This window comes from Asterias amurensis, chromosome 1, assembly GCF_032118995.1.
Source record: "Asterias amurensis chromosome 1, ASM3211899v1".
NCBI classification, from domain to species: domain Eukaryota; kingdom Metazoa; phylum Echinodermata; class Asteroidea; order Forcipulatida; family Asteriidae; genus Asterias; species Asterias amurensis.
In genome coordinates, this window is record NC_092648.1 from 15,560,157 (window position 1) to 15,580,946 (window position 20,790).

Sequence of the window (20,790 nt, forward strand, 5' to 3'; positions counted from 1 at the left end):
TTCCTCACCGACCTACATGTTGTATATATCATAGGCCTACATGTACTAATCTATGCACTCTCTGGTTTTCAGGGAACTTAAACATTTTCAGGCTCAATAAATGCATTTGTTTGCCTTATGGTCTACATAGATCACACACAGATTTTTCAAACTGCCATTTGGGTGATCACGTCTGCATAAGAAAAGTGCAAGAGGTTGATGTTTATCGTATCGTTATCATATCTGGAAGCTGAAGTATGTGATATCCTTGAGCAGACCTTGGCCAAATTTCATGGCTCTGCTTACCATAAGCAGAGAATTGGCGCTTACAGAAGCAGAGAATTCTGTGCTTACGGCAAGCATATTTCACGAGTTGGCGGCGATTTTTTTACTTCTGCGCGTGCGTCAGCACGTCACTAGGCATTCTACGCTTACAAGGCTAGCGCAGAAATTCGGCGCTCGGCGGTAAGCAGAGCCATGAAATTGGGCCCTGAAATTTCACGCAGGGCATGACCTTCTTTGCCCTGTCTTGGTGCCCCTTCAAAAGTTTCCTATAGACTTTAAGATTTTCCAATGGAATTGCCCTTTTCTAAATGAAAATGGCCTTGCCCTCTCAGAGATGAAAATCCAGGCTTGCCTGAGATCCCTTCTTGGAGTTCTGCTCAAACTAACAATGGAACATTTTTCACAAAGACAAAATGGCTTTGCCTCCTGAACTGAAACGTTGAAGCTTGGTGTTCAACGGGGTACTGCACTCTTCTTGTTTATCGTATCAAGACACACACACACACAGTGACGCAAGAGTGTCACCAATACCACAGCACTATGGTGTGCAGAGCATCATCTGGTCCAATACACTCGTTGATTATATTCCACCTTGATAATTTTCATAAGTGACATGAGTGAGAGTCGGATTTCCCAATAGGCGGTAATCCAGTAATAGCCGACTGTACTCATGCTCTCCATCTGCCATGTGCCTAAATGTTCCATCTGCGCAATATGCAAGGCATTGAATGTGCACATTTTTCATTTGATATGTTACGTGCAGTTTGAGATTGGATTAGGGAGATTGCAGGCAGCTGCTTTGTGGGGACTTTGAACAGAAAAACCTGATATTCATAATTAGCAACCTTTTGTTTGGTGAAATGAACAGATGCAGTCTGAATTCTCCCCTTCTTTTACCTGACTTTGAAAGAGATCAAGGAATTTTAATCATGGTCAAGTTTGGATTGTTAGAATTCAAACAAACTTATTGTACAGGAACGCCATTAATTTCCCTTCAAAGATTGCATTCATGTGCACAAAAATTAAGAAAATGTTTAGTGTGATTGTCCTTCATACAGTACATGTACATATTCCTCAGCTCTTTAGAAATCTTTGTTACAATACCTTGTTTAAAAAAAAAATTATGAACTTGTGTTTACTCAATAATTTTTCTTACTTGTTCCAAGGACCAAATATCATGCCTGCCCAGGCCTAGCATAATGAGTGCACATTTTCTCCAAGGAATATTGTTTAAAATTCCCCAGGATTCTCCTTGGGTTTTATTGCCTGGCCCACGACTAAACTTTTTTAAGTTTGGCCGAATTGATTGAATTGAAACATGGTCTTTGGAAGGTATTTTACTGGGTGTTTATCATCATGGTTTACATGTAAGAACAGTGACTATTTTCTCACTTTTTATTTTTTTTTTAATTAGAAATTTTATGAAACGAAATTAGTATTATTCTTAATTTTGTTTTGCGTATTGCCAATTGAAGCGTATGAGCACGTATCAGCCAGATACGCTAGCTTGTGCATCAGTGGAGAACCCTGCTGGGAATGGGCTCGGTAGTGTGAGAAGGGCTTTTGTGCATGAAACAATCGCCTCAGCTGCTGTGATAAGTGTAGCATAATGTACAATGTGTGTATACTGAGCAGAGATGGTGAGCATTACATCTTGTTCAAATAACATACCCAGTTGCTCTCCATATCTAAACTATTCATAAAATGTAATCAGATCCCAAAAATGCAGATTAAAATCCCCTCCAGAGTCCAACCAGGGGAAAACATTTTTATCTCTAGAAAACAAAGATTAATCACCTCAGAATGTACCTTATCATTTAAGATTTTCTACTCTTTCAACCCTGTCTCTCCTGCAGATGCCTGTAAAGTAAAGGTACCTCAGACTTGCAGTTGGTCCCCCTTTCAATCACTGTTCAACGAGCTCAACCTGCCACCATGCCCCGGAAGAGAGGGGGAGGGGTGCTATGTGGCTGCTTTGGGGGAGGGGACGATACCCCTCACATCACCTACGGGCTGGACAATGGGATGGTCCTCCACCCCATGGAGGTCGCTGACCCCATGCCACCTCTGGAGGAATTGAATGTCATGTTTGTAGAGCTTGTGGTAGGTTTTCTTGAGATTTACGTATTAAATTGTAAGCCCGGTTCATACTTCCTTAAAATGCGAATGCGATCCGTATATTGACGTCACAAATTTGCAACAAATAATTCGCAACAGTTGAAATGTGTTCAACTCTTGCAAATCATTCCCAGCGAAAAAAAGGGCTGTGACCTCAAAATTTGCTTCGCATTTGCTGGAAGTGAACTGGGCTTTATCCTATTGGGAAATTAGATTTGTTTTTCAAAGTTTCCCATTGACTTGAAGATTTTCCAATGGAAGTGCCCTTTGCAAAATGAAAATGGCTTTGCCCTTTCAAAGATTAAATTCCAGGCCTGGGGAGGCGGACCCAAGTTTGTATTTAAGTAACCGTTTTCTATGTTGTTTGTTTCTTGCTTATGTAATTTTTGGTTATTTTATCTATTCTTAAATTGTTACTTCTTATAGGATGAGTTGGACTTACCGGCCCTCCACAGGGAGCGAATGTTCAGTCTCTCTCCAGAGAAAAAATGGCAGATATACTGCAGCAAGAAAAAGGTAAGGTGCTGTTGATGATGAAATTTAGTATTTTTTCTGAGATGAAAGCACAGTGTTTAAATGAACCGTTGACCCTTTTATTTTTCATGAACAAATTTTTTTTGTGTATGTAAAATGAAAAAGGTAATAGTTTGAGCCATTAATAGAGGTGTTGATTTAATTCAATTTCGAACTTTCCTGGAAGTTGTAGTATTATCTGAATGTCACAATGCTTTATTTGTCTCAAGTGCAAAGCTGCAAATTGTCATTGGAATATTTGAAGTGTTTAATCTCTCCCATCCCCTAGTAACAACAAAAACAAGATCTCCAACCAACCAGCAAAAAATTCATCAAATTAGGTGGTCATGAAAACGGATTATATATTTTCATGGAATTGTGTGCATTCTTATTCGAATTGCAGCAATCTAAATCATTTCACAGAAATACACGCAGCAGGTTTTTTTCCAACATAATGGTTGGTTTCAGACTTAGAGGATAAAAATCCCCAAATCCGATGGTGCTTTTTGATAGGGCACTAATTGGTTCCATCTTTCATGGAATCATTTATTTATTTTGTCAGACTGTCAAAACACACACATCATGATCAAGTACTAGTTCTTGAGAGGTATTGCAAGCATCTCCCAAGGGAGAACCTTAACTACACGTTGTAAAATAGAAAGGCTCATGACTTTGGTGAATATTGGCACTAAATAACACAGATCTTGGACGTACTACATAAAAATCACGTGCAGTTAATGGCAGCCAGAATGAATGCCTTCTTTGTGCTGATTTGTTATTTTCGTTATTTTGATTGGCAAATGGAGGCCAGTGAAAGATCAAGAGCATGATTTGTCATTAGAGTTGAGCTGGGGCAGTTTTTTTTTTTTAGAATGATTGAACTTCCACATGTTCTGGACCGTCAGGATCACTCCCAGTGGATTGATGTACAAAATTTGGTGCCAATTTAGAAATTGGCACTAGGTTATCACTCAATCATTTGAAATCAAACCATTTAGCTTTCATTTTGTTGTGTGCCAAAAAAGAGGCAGATATACACCTTTCTCTATGCACTTCCTAAGTATAGATTTTGTGGGAATTCTACAGGACTTCTTGATCAATCTCGGGAACCTTTCTTAAAAATGTAACCAAAACTCTTAAGATATGTGAGGGAATTGATGTAGGGAGTTTTCATGATCTGGCTTGGTTTTGGTTGGTCTAGAACATTAATAGCGCATTTTACCACAATGTATCAATGTGCCCTGGTCATTGGGCTAATAACATTTCTAATTTCCGAGGATATTGTTCCTGTTGGTCCACTGAATGTGTCTCTATATTTGGGTGTGTGTAGAATTGTGCATGGTTAAAACATCAGAGTTGATTTGTTTATTTTTTTTGAGGACCCTCTTGTGGATTTGTCTGGATTTGTCTTCATAAATTACTCTGTACATGATGAAATGATCGCTGTGCCGATTGTTGTAAGGCCCTTCAACAAATTCTGGAGTAGTGTTGAAAGCCCCGACTCTGGTGACTTTGTAGGGAAGGAAGGCAGGATGGCTGCCATCATGATAAATGTTGCTCCAGGGATTGGTGAAGGTTATCTTAATGTCAAATAAAAAAGGCTGGAATTATTCAGGGAAAGCAAAGGTTTTATATTTTGGGTTTTGTAAGGAAGTGTAGATCATCACATATTTAACAAACTTGCCTGCTGGGGGAGAGGGTTGGAGCATAGGGCAAGGACATGGTTGGAGTTGGTGCTAGTAAAAAGAAATACTGAAGTGATGTGTATGATGCAGGCTTCAAAATTGTCTCACGGCACCACAGCATTTGCCGCAGTTCTCTCTGCTGTGGTGCCCTTTGCAAATTTCCAATGTCAATTTAAAATTTCCTAGTAGAAGTGCACCTTACTAGATATAAAAAAATGTCTTGCCCCTTTAACAGCAACTGTGTATATATCTGTAGTGAACAAATTCAAAAGTTATCATTTATCCAACGCGGAAGGGGATATGGTGAATCTTTAAGGACTCAGATAAGCACGGTTACATGTATGTTGTTGTTTGTCTGAAACTTTGTTGACAATTTTAGAAAAAGTGCCTGGGGCTTTTAACACCCTGAAAGACGCCCTGCGGGAAATCTGGTCATCGAGAAGTATTATTTTGTAAATCCAATTACAAAGTATGTCACAGGATCTTAATTCGATATGAGCCGTTTGAAATGTCAAGTTGTCACCTTGCAGATCTACATATCATGATGATAATTGATAATTATGATAATCGCTGCTTGTGTTTACAGCCCTGGAAATGGACCCCCCCCCCCCCCTCAACATCCCTCCAAGGTCAGGGCCACATGACTCCTGGAGGTTTTAAACAAAACTTTCTTGCGTTGATTTTATTAAAAGCACTTGCTGTTAGTGCCAATACATTGACTGAACAGAAAGGTCTGGGCAACCTGGGGAAAGCATATTTCTGCATATGCAATTATTGGTTTAGCAGACCCCAACGAAAGCTGGTTTGCATTTTTAGGATGAGTTGAGTCGCGATGGGATGTAAGTTGTCAGCTGTGCTTAAAGGGGAGGATTGGTGACTGCAGTAGACTCTTGGCTTTAGCTCAGTGGTAGAGCCCAATTTTTATAGAGCCGCATAAGCACACATGAAAATAACTAAGCACAACAAAAGTTTGCTTACCAGATTAAGGTTTCAAGTCAGTGTGTTTTGTGATATCTTGGATGGTTTGTTGATGTTTGGTTTCTATGTGGGAATGGATTACAGTTATTTGAATCTTTGGTTCACGCTCCAACTGTCATTCCAATGTCTTGATAAACATATATCAATAATTGGTACATAATGTTGAAGTCAATATACATTTAAGTGTGCTTTGATCTACCTGAACACTGTTGTGTCATGCAGCTGCTTTGGCGCCCCTGTGTTCAGGCTATTGAACTGAACAAGAGAGTGTGCAGATCACAAAATGAGCAATAGGCAGAAGTTTGGTACAGCGAACTTGTACTTTTGTTTTGAAGTAAACTTAGCTGTTTATGTACAGCACACCAAACCAAGATACAATGTTTTTGCATGGAGCATACTCATGCAAGATACGATGCTGTTTAAAAAAGAAAGAAAAAATTATGCAAGTCGCAAGACACACAAGGCTGGAAGGCCACTTTAAGGTGTGGGGTACAATTATTTTATTCCAGAGGCCGTTGCCACCTACTCCTAGGGCTGAAACAGGGTAACCCCTTTTACAGTCCATATGGATGTAGGCTTGGGTATCATCAGTCCGAAGCCTGGCCGGTAGAGCAGAAAGCACTACCTCCCCGATTTTGCGTTGCAAGTGTCACAACCGGGATTCGAACCCACACTCTGCTGATTAAACACCAGAGCTTGAATCTGTTGCTCTTCACCGCTCGGCCATGACACGCCACAAATTGCACGAATTAAGATACAAAACATTTTCACTGACGTGTCGCTTTGACATTTATGTACATCAGAAATCACCCTGCATGGGTACCAGTGTCTTTATTTGTAACAATATTAATTTCAGAAAGACAGAAGCCCATTTATTACACGACCCCTGTAATCATAATAAGAGTGGTTGACTACCAAGGTGAACAGGTGAACTCCCCTAGCCCTTACTGACTCCCCTAGCCCCCACTGTCTCCCTCTGGCCCCATGCTCATTTATCAACACCTTTGTGCTTGTTATTATTAGGAACAAGGCCTGCTATTATACCACTGGTACTGACAAACTGGGGAACTGGCTTGATAGCTTGTGTTTCAATCTCTGGAGGAATTAGCGATCATTAGCCTAGGGTTACCTATGTATTTATATTTATTTTGTAGCTTTGGCATTGGGTTTGTGTTTTATTGCCAATATAACACACACATGGGAAGAATGAGTAGAAGGCGATTGAGAAATAATGGAATGGGAACTTGCTCTTGGTTGATCAATTGTTGACTGTGTATAATGTAAGCCCATGTAGCTAAAATACTTTGCTTTTTGAGACCACAGGTTTCCAATATTACATGTACTAAAAGTGTTTGGAACTTTTCTGAAGTTAAAATAGCCTTGAAGTTTTGTAAAGCAATTCAGTGTTCAATTGGATTTAAAACTTGCATGGTTTGAACACTTGAATCAAACTTAAAACAACTAGGACATCTAATCCTACCTCAGGGGTACAGTACAGTTTTATTTTTACCTTATGGAAATAAACTCCCATGCCAGGGGTCGTGCTGCTGACCTCGGTGTCAACGGTGTGTGTATCTTAGCTCAGGGATAATTTCATCCTCCATGATGCATTACTTTCAATAAAAAAAAATTAAAAAAAATATTTTATGAAGTTCTAATTGAAATGCAAAATTTCTTGGTAACTTGCTGTTGGTACAGTATCACACAAATTAATTAACAATTAGATGTGCTTCTTCAATAATTGTGGAACATATTTCTTGTACTATGTCTTTTTGCTGTCTCCCCTGGAGGCTGACTTACGCTGACTTGCGATTCGCTCATGTAGATAAGAAGAGGGTCTCCACAATAATAAGCAATGTTCTGACTTTAGGGGGTATAGATTTACGTTTGCTTTTTAGTAACCAATTTAAGAATCCGGTTTTTAGACAGAGATGTCTGTGCAAGGAGACGTTGACTCCCTTGCCTGGATTAATTAAGATACGGATGTTGCTTCTTTTGGCAACAAGCCCCTCTAGATTTGGTTCTTTGTGTATCATTTCACTTGGGTTTTCAGTAGTGATATTAATAAAAACAGCTTTCAAAAGATTATTTTTTTTTAGAGTAATATTTGGCTAGAGATGTGTATCGTTATTTAATCAAAATTTTTGATGGTTTATTCTTACTTGATGGTTATTACTGCTCGACGAAACACGAATTGAGTTTGTAAGGAGTGCCTTTTCATCTTTTGTCACCATTTCCCCAAAAGATTTGTTGGCCATAGTGAATTTTTATTGTGAAAAACTTGCACATATTTATTATTCTACTATTCATAGTCATTGTTTTTATAAATATTTTATTCTATAGGAGCAAGACGATCCAAACTCAACCAAATGGCCAGACTATTACTTGGATCAGTTGAAGACAATGATGACGGTGAGTTTGTTTTGACATTCCTTTCCTGCAAGTCTCAGCACTGCTGTAAAAACATTTGCAATTGTGGACGGTTCCTATCACCAACTGAGCGTCAGTGTTTATACTGTTCAGTTGGGGGGGGTGGGGGGTTTGATTTCATAAAGTGGCAAGGTTCATCTTCAGCCAATAAATCAATCTTAATTGCTAAGTAAGGTGTGTTGTCACTATAGATGCACGCAGGTCCCACTTGACGTCAGACGGTGTAGAGTCCGGTATCTTTACCGGCAATGATTGGGTCGATGAACCATTTGGCTGCAGAGAAAAACGAGACGGCTTGGCACGACCCAAAGCTAAAACTCAAATGGCCTGTTCAGATCATAGATGGCGTCTATAGTATTAGGAACTATCTATACAAATCACTGCGGTGATATTAATATAAAGAATAGCCACGCTAGTCGGATAGACAAAACAATGAAGGTAGTGGTAGCGGGTAAAGACCAACGAATAACATCAAAAACTGCATTTAAGCTTTCGTACATGTAGCAACAACAATACTTTTTGCATCTTGTAACTACATGCATCTGATTTTAAAAATAGCTGTGCTTATTCAGGTTTGTATGTAATTAGTTAGTCTTGAAGTGCTACCACCACCGTAACCTTCTGTATTTTACAGTGATATAAGCAACCAATCCTAAAGATACCTATTGAGGCTTTGTGAATTGAGCCCTTGGCCTTGAATTAAAGAGGCCAGTAAATTCACAGTCTCACTGAACTGGTAATGTTGTTATTCAGAAGTTTGTTTTATTGAGCGAGGAATGCTAATATTATTTTCTTGGCATTATTTCTTGTAGTTGGTGTTTGCTCATGATGAGGATGAGATAGCCGTGAGAACCAATCTAGTGGACAGTCTCAAAACAGCCCTTCGGACACAACCCATGAGGTACATAGATGTCAGGCAGCCCCCCCCCCCCAAAAAAAGAAACTATATAGTGCAGGCATAATATTATATATTCTTCCTACTTCAGTGTGATTTTCTGATTTTTGTTTGCCCTTGGAAAAATAAGGAAAAAGGGATTAAATACCTGGAGAAGTCTATTAAAGCATTATTCAACTTGTTCATCAGGGGTCAGTCCTTTATTTTTTAAGTTGTTCCTACTCTTTCCCAAGGACTCAATATCATGCCTGGTTGTGCAAGGCATACATGTACAAGGATGACCTTTTTGGACATCTTAGAAGTTTTGTCTGATTAAGGGAGTAGTCAGTAATGAGTTTGCTCAAGTAACAATTTGTCAAAGAAACTGGTGTGTTTTTGTGTCTGTGTTTTTTGTCTTCTTCTCAATGTTTTTATTTTTTAGGTATTTGCTCAAAGATACCACCAATAATACTGTACAGTAATCTTCGTATGACAGGGAAACAGTCCATAATTTTAATTATCCGCAATTTTTTAATTCAGAAATTAAAACAAAATTTGATTAAATTTGTCAATGATTTAATGCCTTTGTTTTATTCCATTGAAACTAAATAAATTGAAAGAAGAAGATCTATACCATTTTCAGATTGAACACTAATATTGCTTTTAAAATAATGAAAATAGTTAACAAGTTTTGTTCTTCTTCGTTTGGCTTGATTCAGGTTTGTGATGCGGTTCATTGAGCTGGATGGGCTCTCCACACTGCTGGAATTCCTGCAGACTATGGACTTTTACATGACAGAAAGTCCAATTCACACGTCAGTCATTGGCTGCATCAAGGCCCTTATGAATAATTCAGTAAGTATATCATGATGCTCTGTGATTGGATAGTTTGAAGTAGGGTCATGAATATTAATATTTTTAAAGAGAAAGGAGGATAGTGAATACTAACTCATAGAAAGAGTCACATTGACTTTCATATTTTTACTCACAATGCAAAAGTCTTGAGAAAAGAGAATTAGCTGTTGCAAACAACTTACCAACCAAGTGGACCGAGAGTATCATGCAGTGTGATGGGATAGTTTGAGGGAGAGTCATGAATATTAGTATTTTAAGGAGGAAGGAGGATAGTGAAACATATAGTGAACATATAGAAAGAGTCACATTGATATTCCTTACTTGGTATGCGAAAGCCTTACAAATAATTGAGTAAGTCTATCTGGCCCTGTGTTGGGATATTTTGATATAGTCTCATAAATATTTATGTTATTTTTGTGTAAAGACAAAAAATGTCAACCAACAGAAACATTCACATTTATATTATGTGCACTGGGTATGCCAAGGACGTCTGAATAATTCATTAAATACCATTCTCTTCAACCAAGCATGTTGCAATTCATAACTACTGAATAAAGCCATAGAAATACTACTTGCTTTTACACCTTTGTCATTAAAGTCCTGATTAATTCATTGACTACTGTTCACTGTAATGAAGCCAACTAGGATGAATTAATAAATGCACCCAGTGATAGCTCCAAATTGTATTTTTGGTCTCAAACAGTCCTAAACACTCATTGGCTGTGTCATAAAAAAAACTCATGAATTATTCAGTGAGTTGCAAGTGTTGTAATTAAGCTATCCACTTAGACGGGTCCAGTGACTACTGTTCACTGTAATAAAGCAAACTGGGATGAATTAATAAATGCACACAGCAAAAGCTTAAACTGTTCTGGGTCTCAAACAATCCTAATCGCCTATCAGTCATTGGCTGTGTCAAAAAAACTCATGAATTATTCAGTGAGTTGCTTAATTAAGCTTTCCGAGACGGCTCCATGACTGTCTATTAACAGTCAATGGGATAAAATGAGTCACAGTTTACGTGAACATTTTCCGAAGAACAATAGACTCGTCCAAATGTTTTGGCTCAACAAATTTGATAAGTCCTCCAATAAGCCAAATAAATGGATCATTAATTGTGATGATTAATTTGAATGGGGACAATTATCTTATGGTTTTGTATGTTTGGCCTGTAGTCATGTGAATGATTCAAGTTGGAATTGGTCACTGTCTGGGAGAGGGTAAACAGTGGCGTGTTTTCATAGTGTGAAATGGCCGACGCTTAGGCATTTCTGGGCTAATATTAGATTCGTAATATTTTTGGCTACTGTTGTGGCTCAATCAATCTTATGAGTAAGCTGCAACATATTCAAGGATTGTTTCTTCATCGCACTTTTGCTTAAAGGTGATATTTTGTTGCCTTATCCAGAATTTAAATTAAAACAATTAAAGTCACTGGGTTTTCTTCAGTAAATTTTGTTTAAAATAAATTAAATCATTCAGCAAAGATACATGTATTTAGAGTCATAATTTTTTCCCCAGAAATGCTCTTTCCTTTGTCTACATATTCATCAACACTTCAGTGCACAAGTGCTAAGCTTAGAAGTACTCTGCTTAGCAAAAAACAGGATACCATCCAAATGATATGTAGTGTAGTTGCTTCTGACTAGATTTGGCAGATTTTTCCCTGCTAGATTTTTCTCAGCAGTTTTTTCCAGCAACATTTTCTTCTTTGGTAAAAAGAGGAGAATGTGTTGACAATGGTTCTTTCCGTACTTTCTGTAATTTTTGTATTCAGTCCTGGTTTTTTCCCTCTTGACTTTCCAAAAGCGTTTTGAGACTTCATCGCAATTTTGCGCTTTATAAAAACTGTTTGTTATTATTATTAATGGGAAGAATTAGCTCCGATCACAAACTTTAACAGAAAATTTTATCTCTTCCCCTACAGCATGGCAGAGCCAATGTGTTGGCCCACCCCACGGCCATCAACATCATCACACAGAGTATGAGCTGTGAAAACATCAAGACTAAGATCTCGGTCCTGGAGATCCTTGGTGGGGTATGTCTGGTACCCGGTGGTCACAGGAAGGTTCTGGATGCCATGTGCCATTATCAGCAGTACGCATCGGAGAGAATGAGGTTCCAGGTAAAGCAAAATTCTAACTACAGGGATGTAATTTTTCTGTTTTTAACCGAAAATCCATTTGTTAATATTGTTTTAATATTTGTAATTTTTTTATAAAGGTCTATTCATTAAAACCTAAGATTAATGTATGGGTAAGCAGGCTTCACTTTCGCAAGCTTTAACGCTTTAAGTGCACAGCCTATCACACCCGTAAACTGACATGACTTTTACTACAGAAAAAAAACCCCCAAAACAACAAGAAAGAGACATAAATCCATTCCACTTTTTTGCTTTTCTATTCTTTGGTTATAACAAAACACTTGTTTGTATTGTTTATATTTAAATTAGTAACTGACTAACCAAACTCTTGTTTGTATCGTTGACAGAGGTTAGTAAATGACCTGGATCGTAGCACAGGTCACTACAGAGAAGAGGTCAATCTCAAGACAGCCATCTTGTCCTTTATCAATGCTGTCATCAAGTATGGAGCAGGAGAGGTAAGCACAAATAAGAACTTTACTAAGCTTAAAAATATTGTGCTTAGTGAAAACAGGATACAATTCAAGTGATATGTCATTAATATTGGTTTGGACTGGCTGGCTCCTGCTTGATTTTGCTTAGCGGTAGTATTCGTTTTCTGTCAAAGAAATCATCTCCTGCTCAAATAATCTCCTGCTCAGAAACTTTTGCCCCTCTCCCTTTCAGACTGTCTTATCCTTCCTTACAAGGTACAACCCACAATCAGCTCAGTATTGTATAAATGTATGATTTGGTACATCAACTTGTATACAGTTAGTTAGTAAAAGTCCTTGTATCCTTGCCACTCCCCTCCAAAAAAAGAAGAGTTTATTCATGCCACTGTTCCCTAGTTTTATCCACCAGTTGACAAAAAAAAAATTAAAAATAATATATAGATTTGGTGCATTCTTGTACTTGTTCTACTCCTTATTTGTCTTCTAGCAGATACATGTACGCGTTCTCAATTATTTTACTATAAACTTTAATTTTTTTCTTTTCAAAGGACAACTTGGAGTTCAGAATTCATCTTCGGTATGAGTTCTTAATGCTTGGTATTCAACCAGTGATAGACAAACTGCGAAGTCTGGAAAACGCTACTGTAGATAGGTAAGCAACGTCAGTTCATATTAAAAAGCCACAAACCACTGATTCTATGAACTTGTAACATTGTTTTTCTTTGAGGCCAAGTACCTCAATTTACAGTTTTAAAGATAAACACCTCTATGAGTTTAATGGTACTTTTATCCATGTTGAGATGGCAAAGAAATCTTTAAAAAATGTTTAGCTAATTTGCCTGTTTGTGCAAATAAGAAAAACTCATGACATCTAATAAATGTTTTGTATTTGTTCTTCTTATAATCTTATCTTTCTTCTGACTTCTCAAAATCTAAAACAGATAACAAAATAAGTAGAACATTTATCAAATTAGTTTTAATAATTAACTAACAAATAGTTATGTTTATACGAATGATCCTCGCCCCTATCTTTAACATTTCTCACCTCAATTCAGTCAATGAATTCATACCACCTGTTTACAGATATGTTGCAATTCTTGGTTTCTCAACAGGCATTTAGATTTCTTTGAATTAGTAAGGAACGAAGATGAACGAGAGTTAGCTAAGAGGTTTGACATGGTGAGAATTTTATTTGTTTATTTATTATTTATTATAAAGAGTAATCACTAAAAGGAACACACAACCTGAGCAACATTACTTAATGCTTCTAAGATTCAAATTTGGGGCACAAAAATTCTTTTTACAAAACCACAATACTTGAAATATTTTTAAAATGCCGAAAGCTGCCTAAGGTTTTAACCAGAAGTTTTTGACTACCTTTAAATATAAGAGTGATAACCAAACGTATACCGTTCCTTTAAGTATAAATTCTTTTCTCATTAAAGATAACATTTTTGTCACACCAGTCTTCAATCATCTAAATTTCATCTGCATACCCTTATCCTCGAGAGATCTTAACGACCAACTAAGACATTCTATTTAAATTCTCTCTCTCTACCCAGGTTCATGTGGATGTCAGAAGTGCAAATAGTATGTTTGACGTCATCAAGAAGAAGATTGCCCACACTCAGGCCTACCCCCATTTCCTGTCTCTTCTACAACATTTTCTACTCTTACCAAGTACGTAAACTTAAAGGGTTTGGGTACTTATTGTTGGACACAATTTGACAAGACACAGCGTCCACAGATTTACATTGAACTTGAGGGTTTGAAGATAATGATGGTAGAAAGCTTCCCTTAAAATATTACTTGCTGAGGTGCTGTAGTTTTTGAGAAATGAGCAAAACAATTCACATAAATAATTTTTGTCTCAGTGAGACGAACAATATTTTAGCATGTAAAACAGATTTACCAGTTGTGGTCTGCAGTTCGGCGGCAAGGCGGCGCACAAGGCTCCCACACAGGGGAGGTAAATGACACATTGTGTTACTTCTGCAGTGTTTGTGGGAGACCGCCTGGGCGCTAGAGTCTTTTGATGTTGTTTTTTTTCAAAGAAACCCTGGTATTTCCGGATCAATTGTGGAATCTTGCGGTTGTTTCTGGGACTTTTTATTTTTTTTTAAACAGCCCTTCGTGGTTGCAAGACGTCTCAATTAGGGAAGACATCAAGATACTTCATCAAAACCATGATTTGCCGATAATTCGATTAACAAGAAATCAAGACGATATGATATCGTCTAAGAAATGGTATCGCGATTTTCGATTATATCGAGATATCGCCCAAGCTTAGCGCTATATAAGACTTTGATATTATTATTATTATTATTATTATTATTATTATTATTATTTATACCCTAACTGGTAAATACATTTTACATGCTAAAACTGAGACCAAAATTATTTTTTTGACATTGTTTTTACACATTTCTCAAAAACTACAGCACCTCAGCAAGTAATATTTTAAGGGAAGCTTTTTACTCGTGACAAGGGTTTCTGCTGCTCTGTCTGGGTGGGAAGTGACTCAGATGGTTACATGGTTTCCGACCTTTAAAAAACGACATGTGTAGGAATATCAAGATCACACAAACTTGTTGGTTTTTCTTACTCTACTAAACCCTTCAGGCACAATTATTTAGTAACACCTGGGGGGGCCAATATCCTAAAGCCTGTAAGCATAAAAGCTTGCTAAGCGCACAAAAGTCTTGCTTAACAGAGACTGGTTACCAGCCAAAGTTTCATTAAACTTTAAATTGGTGCAACTGGTGCCAGACTCATTTTTTTGCTAAGCAAAAACCTTTGCCAAGCAGTTATCTCTGCTTAACAGCTTTATGAAATGGGGCCCTGCAGTAATTGGTATGCAGATTAAAGAAATTGAGTTTTGAAATTGTTCTTTCCAACTCAAACCTACACCCTCCTTCCCTTCAGTCTGTTTATAGCCCAACCGTTTAGATCACATATGACCATTAACGTGAATTTCCCTACACCCTGTTGGTAACCTTGCTCTAATTTCTACTATATTTTAGTTTTCGAATCCTCAGCATCAAAATTGTATTTTCCTGCACACAAAAAAAGCAGCTCTGTGACTGGATATTTTTCTTGAAAGGTCATCAGAGGGTTGAAGTTTTTTATCATTGCCAAACGGAAGCACAAATTGACTTGAAGTAGTCGATATAAGAACCACAATTTCACTTTAAGTGACCCACTGTCCTTGTAGAAAAAAAAAAGACTGATTACAAACATATATATAATTTCACAATTTTTAAAAAGAAGGAACGATTGTTATACTTTGTTAAAGAAAATATATACAGGCAGTCACACATAATTTTTTGATGTTTTTGTATGTTTAAAGGAAGTGGACACTAATGGTAATTGTCAAAGACCAGTCTTCTCACTTGGTGAATCTCAACATATGCATAACATAACAAACCTGTGAAAATTTGAGCTCAATTGGTCGTTGAAGTTACGAGATAATATTGAAAGAAAAAAACACCCTTGTCACATGAAGTTGTATGCTCTCCGATGCTTGATTTCTATACCTCAAATTCTTAATCTGGGGTCTCGAAATCAAATCTGTGGAAATTACTTCTTTCTCTCGAAAACTACGTCACTTCAGAGGGCGCCGTTTCTCACAAAGTTTTATTCCACCAACCTCTCCCTATAACTCGTTTCGCAAGTAAGGTTTTATGCTAACAATTATTTTGAGTAATTACCAATAGTGTCCACTGCCTTTAACAAATTAAGTTAAAAACGTAGCAAACAATACTGCACTTTTTGAGGCATCTGAAAGCACACACAACAAGGGTGTTTGTTTATTGTTATCTCTTGCTACTTCGATGACCAATTGAGTCAAAATTTTCACCGATTTGTTATTTGTTATGTCCAGTGCCTTTAAAGGATTTTTTTCCCATTTTGACCAAACAGATAAAGGATGTAGCATACACCACTGGTCGCTGGTAGACCGGCTAGTCCAACAAATTGTCCTTCAGTATGAAGATGGCAACGATCCAGACATAGCGCCTTTTGATATCAACTTCAAGGATGTGATCGAGAAGGTCATCAACCAAGATGTCATCAGGCAACAGAAGGCCGAAGAGATGGAGAAATGTGAGTATTATAAATCAAAGCAGGGGCAAAGAAAATCAGGCCTGAAATTTCACGGAGTCATTGGAGACCATTGCCTCCATTGCCCTGGTCTTGACCTTTGCCTTGGTGGCCCTTCAAAAGTTTCCCATAAACTTAAAGATTTTCCAATGGAAGTGACCTTAAAAATGCCCTGTCCTCTCAAAGATGAAATTCCATGCCTGGAAAAAAACACATAAAGTGAGAGAGAGTTGAGACAGACAACTGAAGCCATTTGGAAGCAAAAAGTCTTATGCTAAATGTACCTCAACATTTTCATTTCTGACAACAACAAAAACCTGTTGGTTTTAGAAAGTACTTGACTTCGATCAGTCAGCTCTGATCACCTTCATGAGAGGAGTGAGATAAAGCAAGATTAAAGAGTCCCCCAGGATACTTTTTTCCTTGCTACGTGTAACTCTAAAACTCTGAATTCTCTGCATGTGTTTTTATTATTGTTTAACAGCACATAGGCAATATGAGTACGCTTACTGGTTCTAGTAATCGTATGACAAGTCTCTCCTCACACAGATTTAAGCAACTTAAGGATCAAGTCTAAATTCACTGACCTTGGGCCTGCAGTACAATGATATGCCCCTGTTAAATTGTTGAGATTGTTTTCCTCTTGTTTGTCTCCACAGTATGTGAGGAAATAAAAGCCCAGTTAGAGAGGAAAGAAAGAGAACTGGATGCCAAAAACCAAGAAAAGGTAACAAAAACCCTCAATATGGTGTCAGGAGGTAAACTCAAATCAGGTGTTTCATGATTTTAAAACTAGGAACTTCATTATTGTTGTCTACAAATGATATTCATCAGTTGTAAGAAGCCACCTTTTTTCAACCAGTTCTGTCAATTGAAAGACTGATCATTATAGTCAGTATCCTTATTTTCAATCCATCGGAAAAATCTTTAGAATTGTATTTAAATAGCCCGTAAAGTCTGTTGAAGCCCACACCATGTACATGTGGGTCAGCCCTTGTACTCCTGCCTTTGTTGCTACTTTTTTTGTCCAAGGACCAAATATCATGCCTGCACTTGGGATGGCTAAAGTTGTGGTTCTTTTTTAAAACCTTTGCTTTGACTTGGGCTCTGCCATAGGTTCTGTGCAACTACAGAACATGCCCTTCTTTAGTAAAGATTACTAAAGGAATGTAAGCCAGAGCCATGGTTTGCAAAAGGGCATATGGCTTCATACAAGGTTGTTGACCACCTTTTGAAGATGGCAGCCTTTGCACTCAATTCAGACACATCCAAAGGCTGTAACTGAATTGACAACTTTGCCATTTTGACTAGGCTAGATCTGTCCATACATGTACCTCACCATTGCCCCCTGAAGCCAATGGTTGTAGCCAGTACATGTAGCTGTAGCCAAAGACACGTGATTGAACCCAGCCGAAGCTAGCCATATTCATCACTGTAGAAGGCATAGTTTAGTTTAACTCATCATCACAGTAGGTGCAGTTAAGTTGTGGCACTGAGGGTGTGGTCCCATTTTGACAGAAAGGGTTAGGTGTTGGGCTGGGGGTATTGTTTCATGCGCATATATTTTGTTTGCCAAGCGTTAAGTTTTGTTTTGTTTTATTGCACCGCCTTTGTTTGTTTTCATCAACACATGATTTTTTTTAGTTCTGTATGTGTTCAAGTGCACGACTTATGTTCTTTTTCGTTGCGTTTTTACTTATTTATTTATTTATTTATTTATTTTTACAGTTTTTTACAAAAAGCAGGATATTTTTTTTTTACATTTTATTTTCTTCAAAAAGCAGGATCTTATGCAGGAATGGCTAGAAATGGATTTGATTTTAAAGTACCATAAAAAGGGGCGGGAGTTCTCTTTTGCATGACTTTTTTTTGCCAGTCAGTGTTTTCACAATCCTTCGCAGTAATTCCTAGATTATAAAGCTATGTTTGGCGGTGTTAGTAAAATGTAAATAAAAGAAATAACTTAATAGACAGGTAAATCAATAGTTCACAAAATCATGAATACAGGTATGCTTAGTATAATAATTTGGTTTTGTTTTCAGTTCTGTTCCTTTTAGAATTTGTTTTATCATTTAAGGTTGTTCTGGTTTTGTATCTGCTTTTTTTCCCAGTCTTTGTAAGACTTGAAAGACACCCCTTTTTGTTTACCTTACTCCTTACTGTAGAATATCCCTCCTATAGACCAATCCGACGAAACAAAATTGGTAGCACCCTCTATTAAAAATTACCAACTGCGGTGTTTTTTTGTGCACAATCTAGGCATTGAAGACACCGCAGCAAATGGCGCGCGGTGCTCAACACTTGTGCGCCCGGTGCTCAACTCTATGGCACCCGGTGCGCGTCGGATTGGTCTATACATTTTACAGATTACCAGACAACATAAGTACAAATGAAATATGCGACCTTTTAATTCTTAATTGGTCATACCCTTTCAAATCAGGCTGTCTCAATTTTGACCAGATGCTATTCAATCATGGCAAATGTTTTAACCACCGTTCTGGTCTGTTCTTCTGGTTTATTTAACTCCCAATTAGGACATTCTTATTTAACAAACCAGTCAATTAATACATTCTATTTCTTTATTACCATGATATTACTTTCATTTCTCCCCAAATATGTTTTTAAAATGTCTTTAATCCCAGCAGATTTTTTATGTTCCCTTGTTTTTGTATCGAATTCCAACCTTTGTACCAATGGGTGTACAAATGCTTGTTTACATCAAGTGTGTGCTCTGTGCATGGCATTATAGATCTTCATCTTTGCCATTTAAAAGGGATGGGGTTGGGTGGGGTCAGAGGTAAAAATCAACAGAAAATTGTGAACTCCGAATAAAACAACCTGTGAGCTGTTTGCGATTTTTTTTCTGCTAAAGATTTCCTCCTTCATCTCCTAAATGCAGTAGAATCAGCATGACAAACAACTCATTTTGTGCAAAATAAGTTGGCAAATAGTTTGCTTCTCAAAGGAATAGCCTTTCTCATAGCTAGAATTATAGATACATCATCTTCTCATTCACCTTTATGTAGTATGCATGTTTGATTATCTAGGTTTTTGTAACACTGAGGACATTTACAAGAAACAAGTTGTTTTCTTTTTCTTTGCAATTTCATCTAATCTGACCCAAAAATTAACTAAACTGAAACATGTCTCAGAATTCTACTTTGAAGTGGTTGGAACGCATATCTTTTCTTCTGGTTTCATTTTCCATCATGCATATATCTTAGACTCTTTGTTTATTGGTCATTAAAGCAAGGCTCATACTTACTGTGTGAAGAAATGCAAAGTGCGCAACAATTTTTAAAAATAAATTGGCGCAAATACTGGCGCAAATCATTTGCAAAAGTTGGATGCAACTCACTTTAACCATTCACTGCTTAATGTATAATTGTTATAATCAAAGACTACCGGGTAAGTCCAAATTCGGAGTCTTTGACTCAAATTTTGGCCTCTTGCTTTGACCTTTGGCTTTGACCTTTAGCCTTTTACTAAAACAGCAATGCCGAAGCGCTCATCTAGCCCCTGTGCAACAATTCAGCCAATGCTTAGATATGCTTTGCATTTGAGTTTGCTTGAAGTACACCAATGTACGAATCCTTAGCCTAAGACTTTACTGTAGATCAATTTCTCTTTAAAATAAAAGTTGCCTCTCAGATTTGATTTTCTTGCAATGATATGGTTAATAGACAATGTGACCTATGTTTACAGTCAAACCGCCCGCGCTGTTGACAAACACTATACATCATATTTCCGCCAGGCAAAAAGACGCGTAGTCATGGTAAGATTGCATACACTTTCTAGCTGGCTGCCAAAACACAAAGGTTTTGCCCAGCGGTATGCGCGCGCATCATGTTATGGTTTTCGAGTGACGTCAGAGGTCACATCGTCTATAGATTCATTGATTACCTTAAAAAGAAATGCTAATTTCCTTGGATAAGGGGGTTGGGTTGGGGTTAGGTGATCTGCACAGAGCACTCAACACCTTCAAACGTTGGAATTTGACTGGTTGTTGTAGACTGTTGTTGCATCATTCATTCCTCTTATCTCTACCCCCTCCTCTATATTCAACCGGGAACAAAATATAAACAGAGATCAGGACGTTGTATCTCCCCACTACCTGTCGTCACCACAATGGTGGGTACAACTACCTCATTCAACTTGCAGCTGGTGTTCAGTTTTTTATTATATATATTATATGCAGCCCGGCTAAAAACCCCTCCAAAAAAATATTTACAAACCAAAGAAAACATCTCCCTGTTTGACACCCGCCAGGAAAACCTTTACTGAAAATAATACGTTGTTTTTCTCATCTTGTGTCTTTTTTGTCGGTCTGTACCACTGCTGTGTGTGTTTCATTGCTGTGTGTAACTCTGTATGTGAATGTTTATTTTTGCTGCA

General features: G+C 37.6%; 1 protein-coding gene across 4 annotated transcripts in view; it reads left to right on the plus strand.

The window, feature by feature from the left end:
• The window catches only part of LOC139947228 (disheveled-associated activator of morphogenesis 1-like), an 80,978-nt gene that overhangs the window by 48,640 nt on the left and 11,548 nt on the right, over positions 1-20,790 (plus strand). For 3 of the 4 annotated variants that reach the window (XM_071945109.1, XM_071945117.1, XM_071945124.1), the window contains 13 exons: positions 2,121-2,367; positions 2,809-2,898; positions 7,902-7,970; positions 8,801-8,889; positions 9,582-9,717; positions 11,645-11,842; positions 12,208-12,318; positions 12,843-12,946; positions 13,407-13,473; positions 13,857-13,974; positions 16,216-16,398; positions 17,055-17,122; positions 20,482-20,526. In XM_071945109.1, the coding sequence (XP_071801210.1) occupies positions 2,200-2,367; positions 2,809-2,898; positions 7,902-7,970; positions 8,801-8,889; positions 9,582-9,717; positions 11,645-11,842; positions 12,208-12,318; positions 12,843-12,946; positions 13,407-13,473; positions 13,857-13,974; positions 16,216-16,398; positions 17,055-17,122; positions 20,482-20,526 (1,446 nt within the window). In that variant the 5' untranslated portion in view covers positions 2,121-2,199. The remainder of the gene's footprint in view (positions 1-2,120; positions 2,368-2,808; positions 2,899-7,901; positions 7,971-8,800; positions 8,890-9,581; positions 9,718-11,644; positions 11,843-12,207; positions 12,319-12,842; positions 12,947-13,406; positions 13,474-13,856; positions 13,975-16,215; positions 16,399-17,054; positions 17,123-20,481; positions 20,527-20,790) is intronic. The other variant, XM_071945132.1, reaches the window with a different exon arrangement.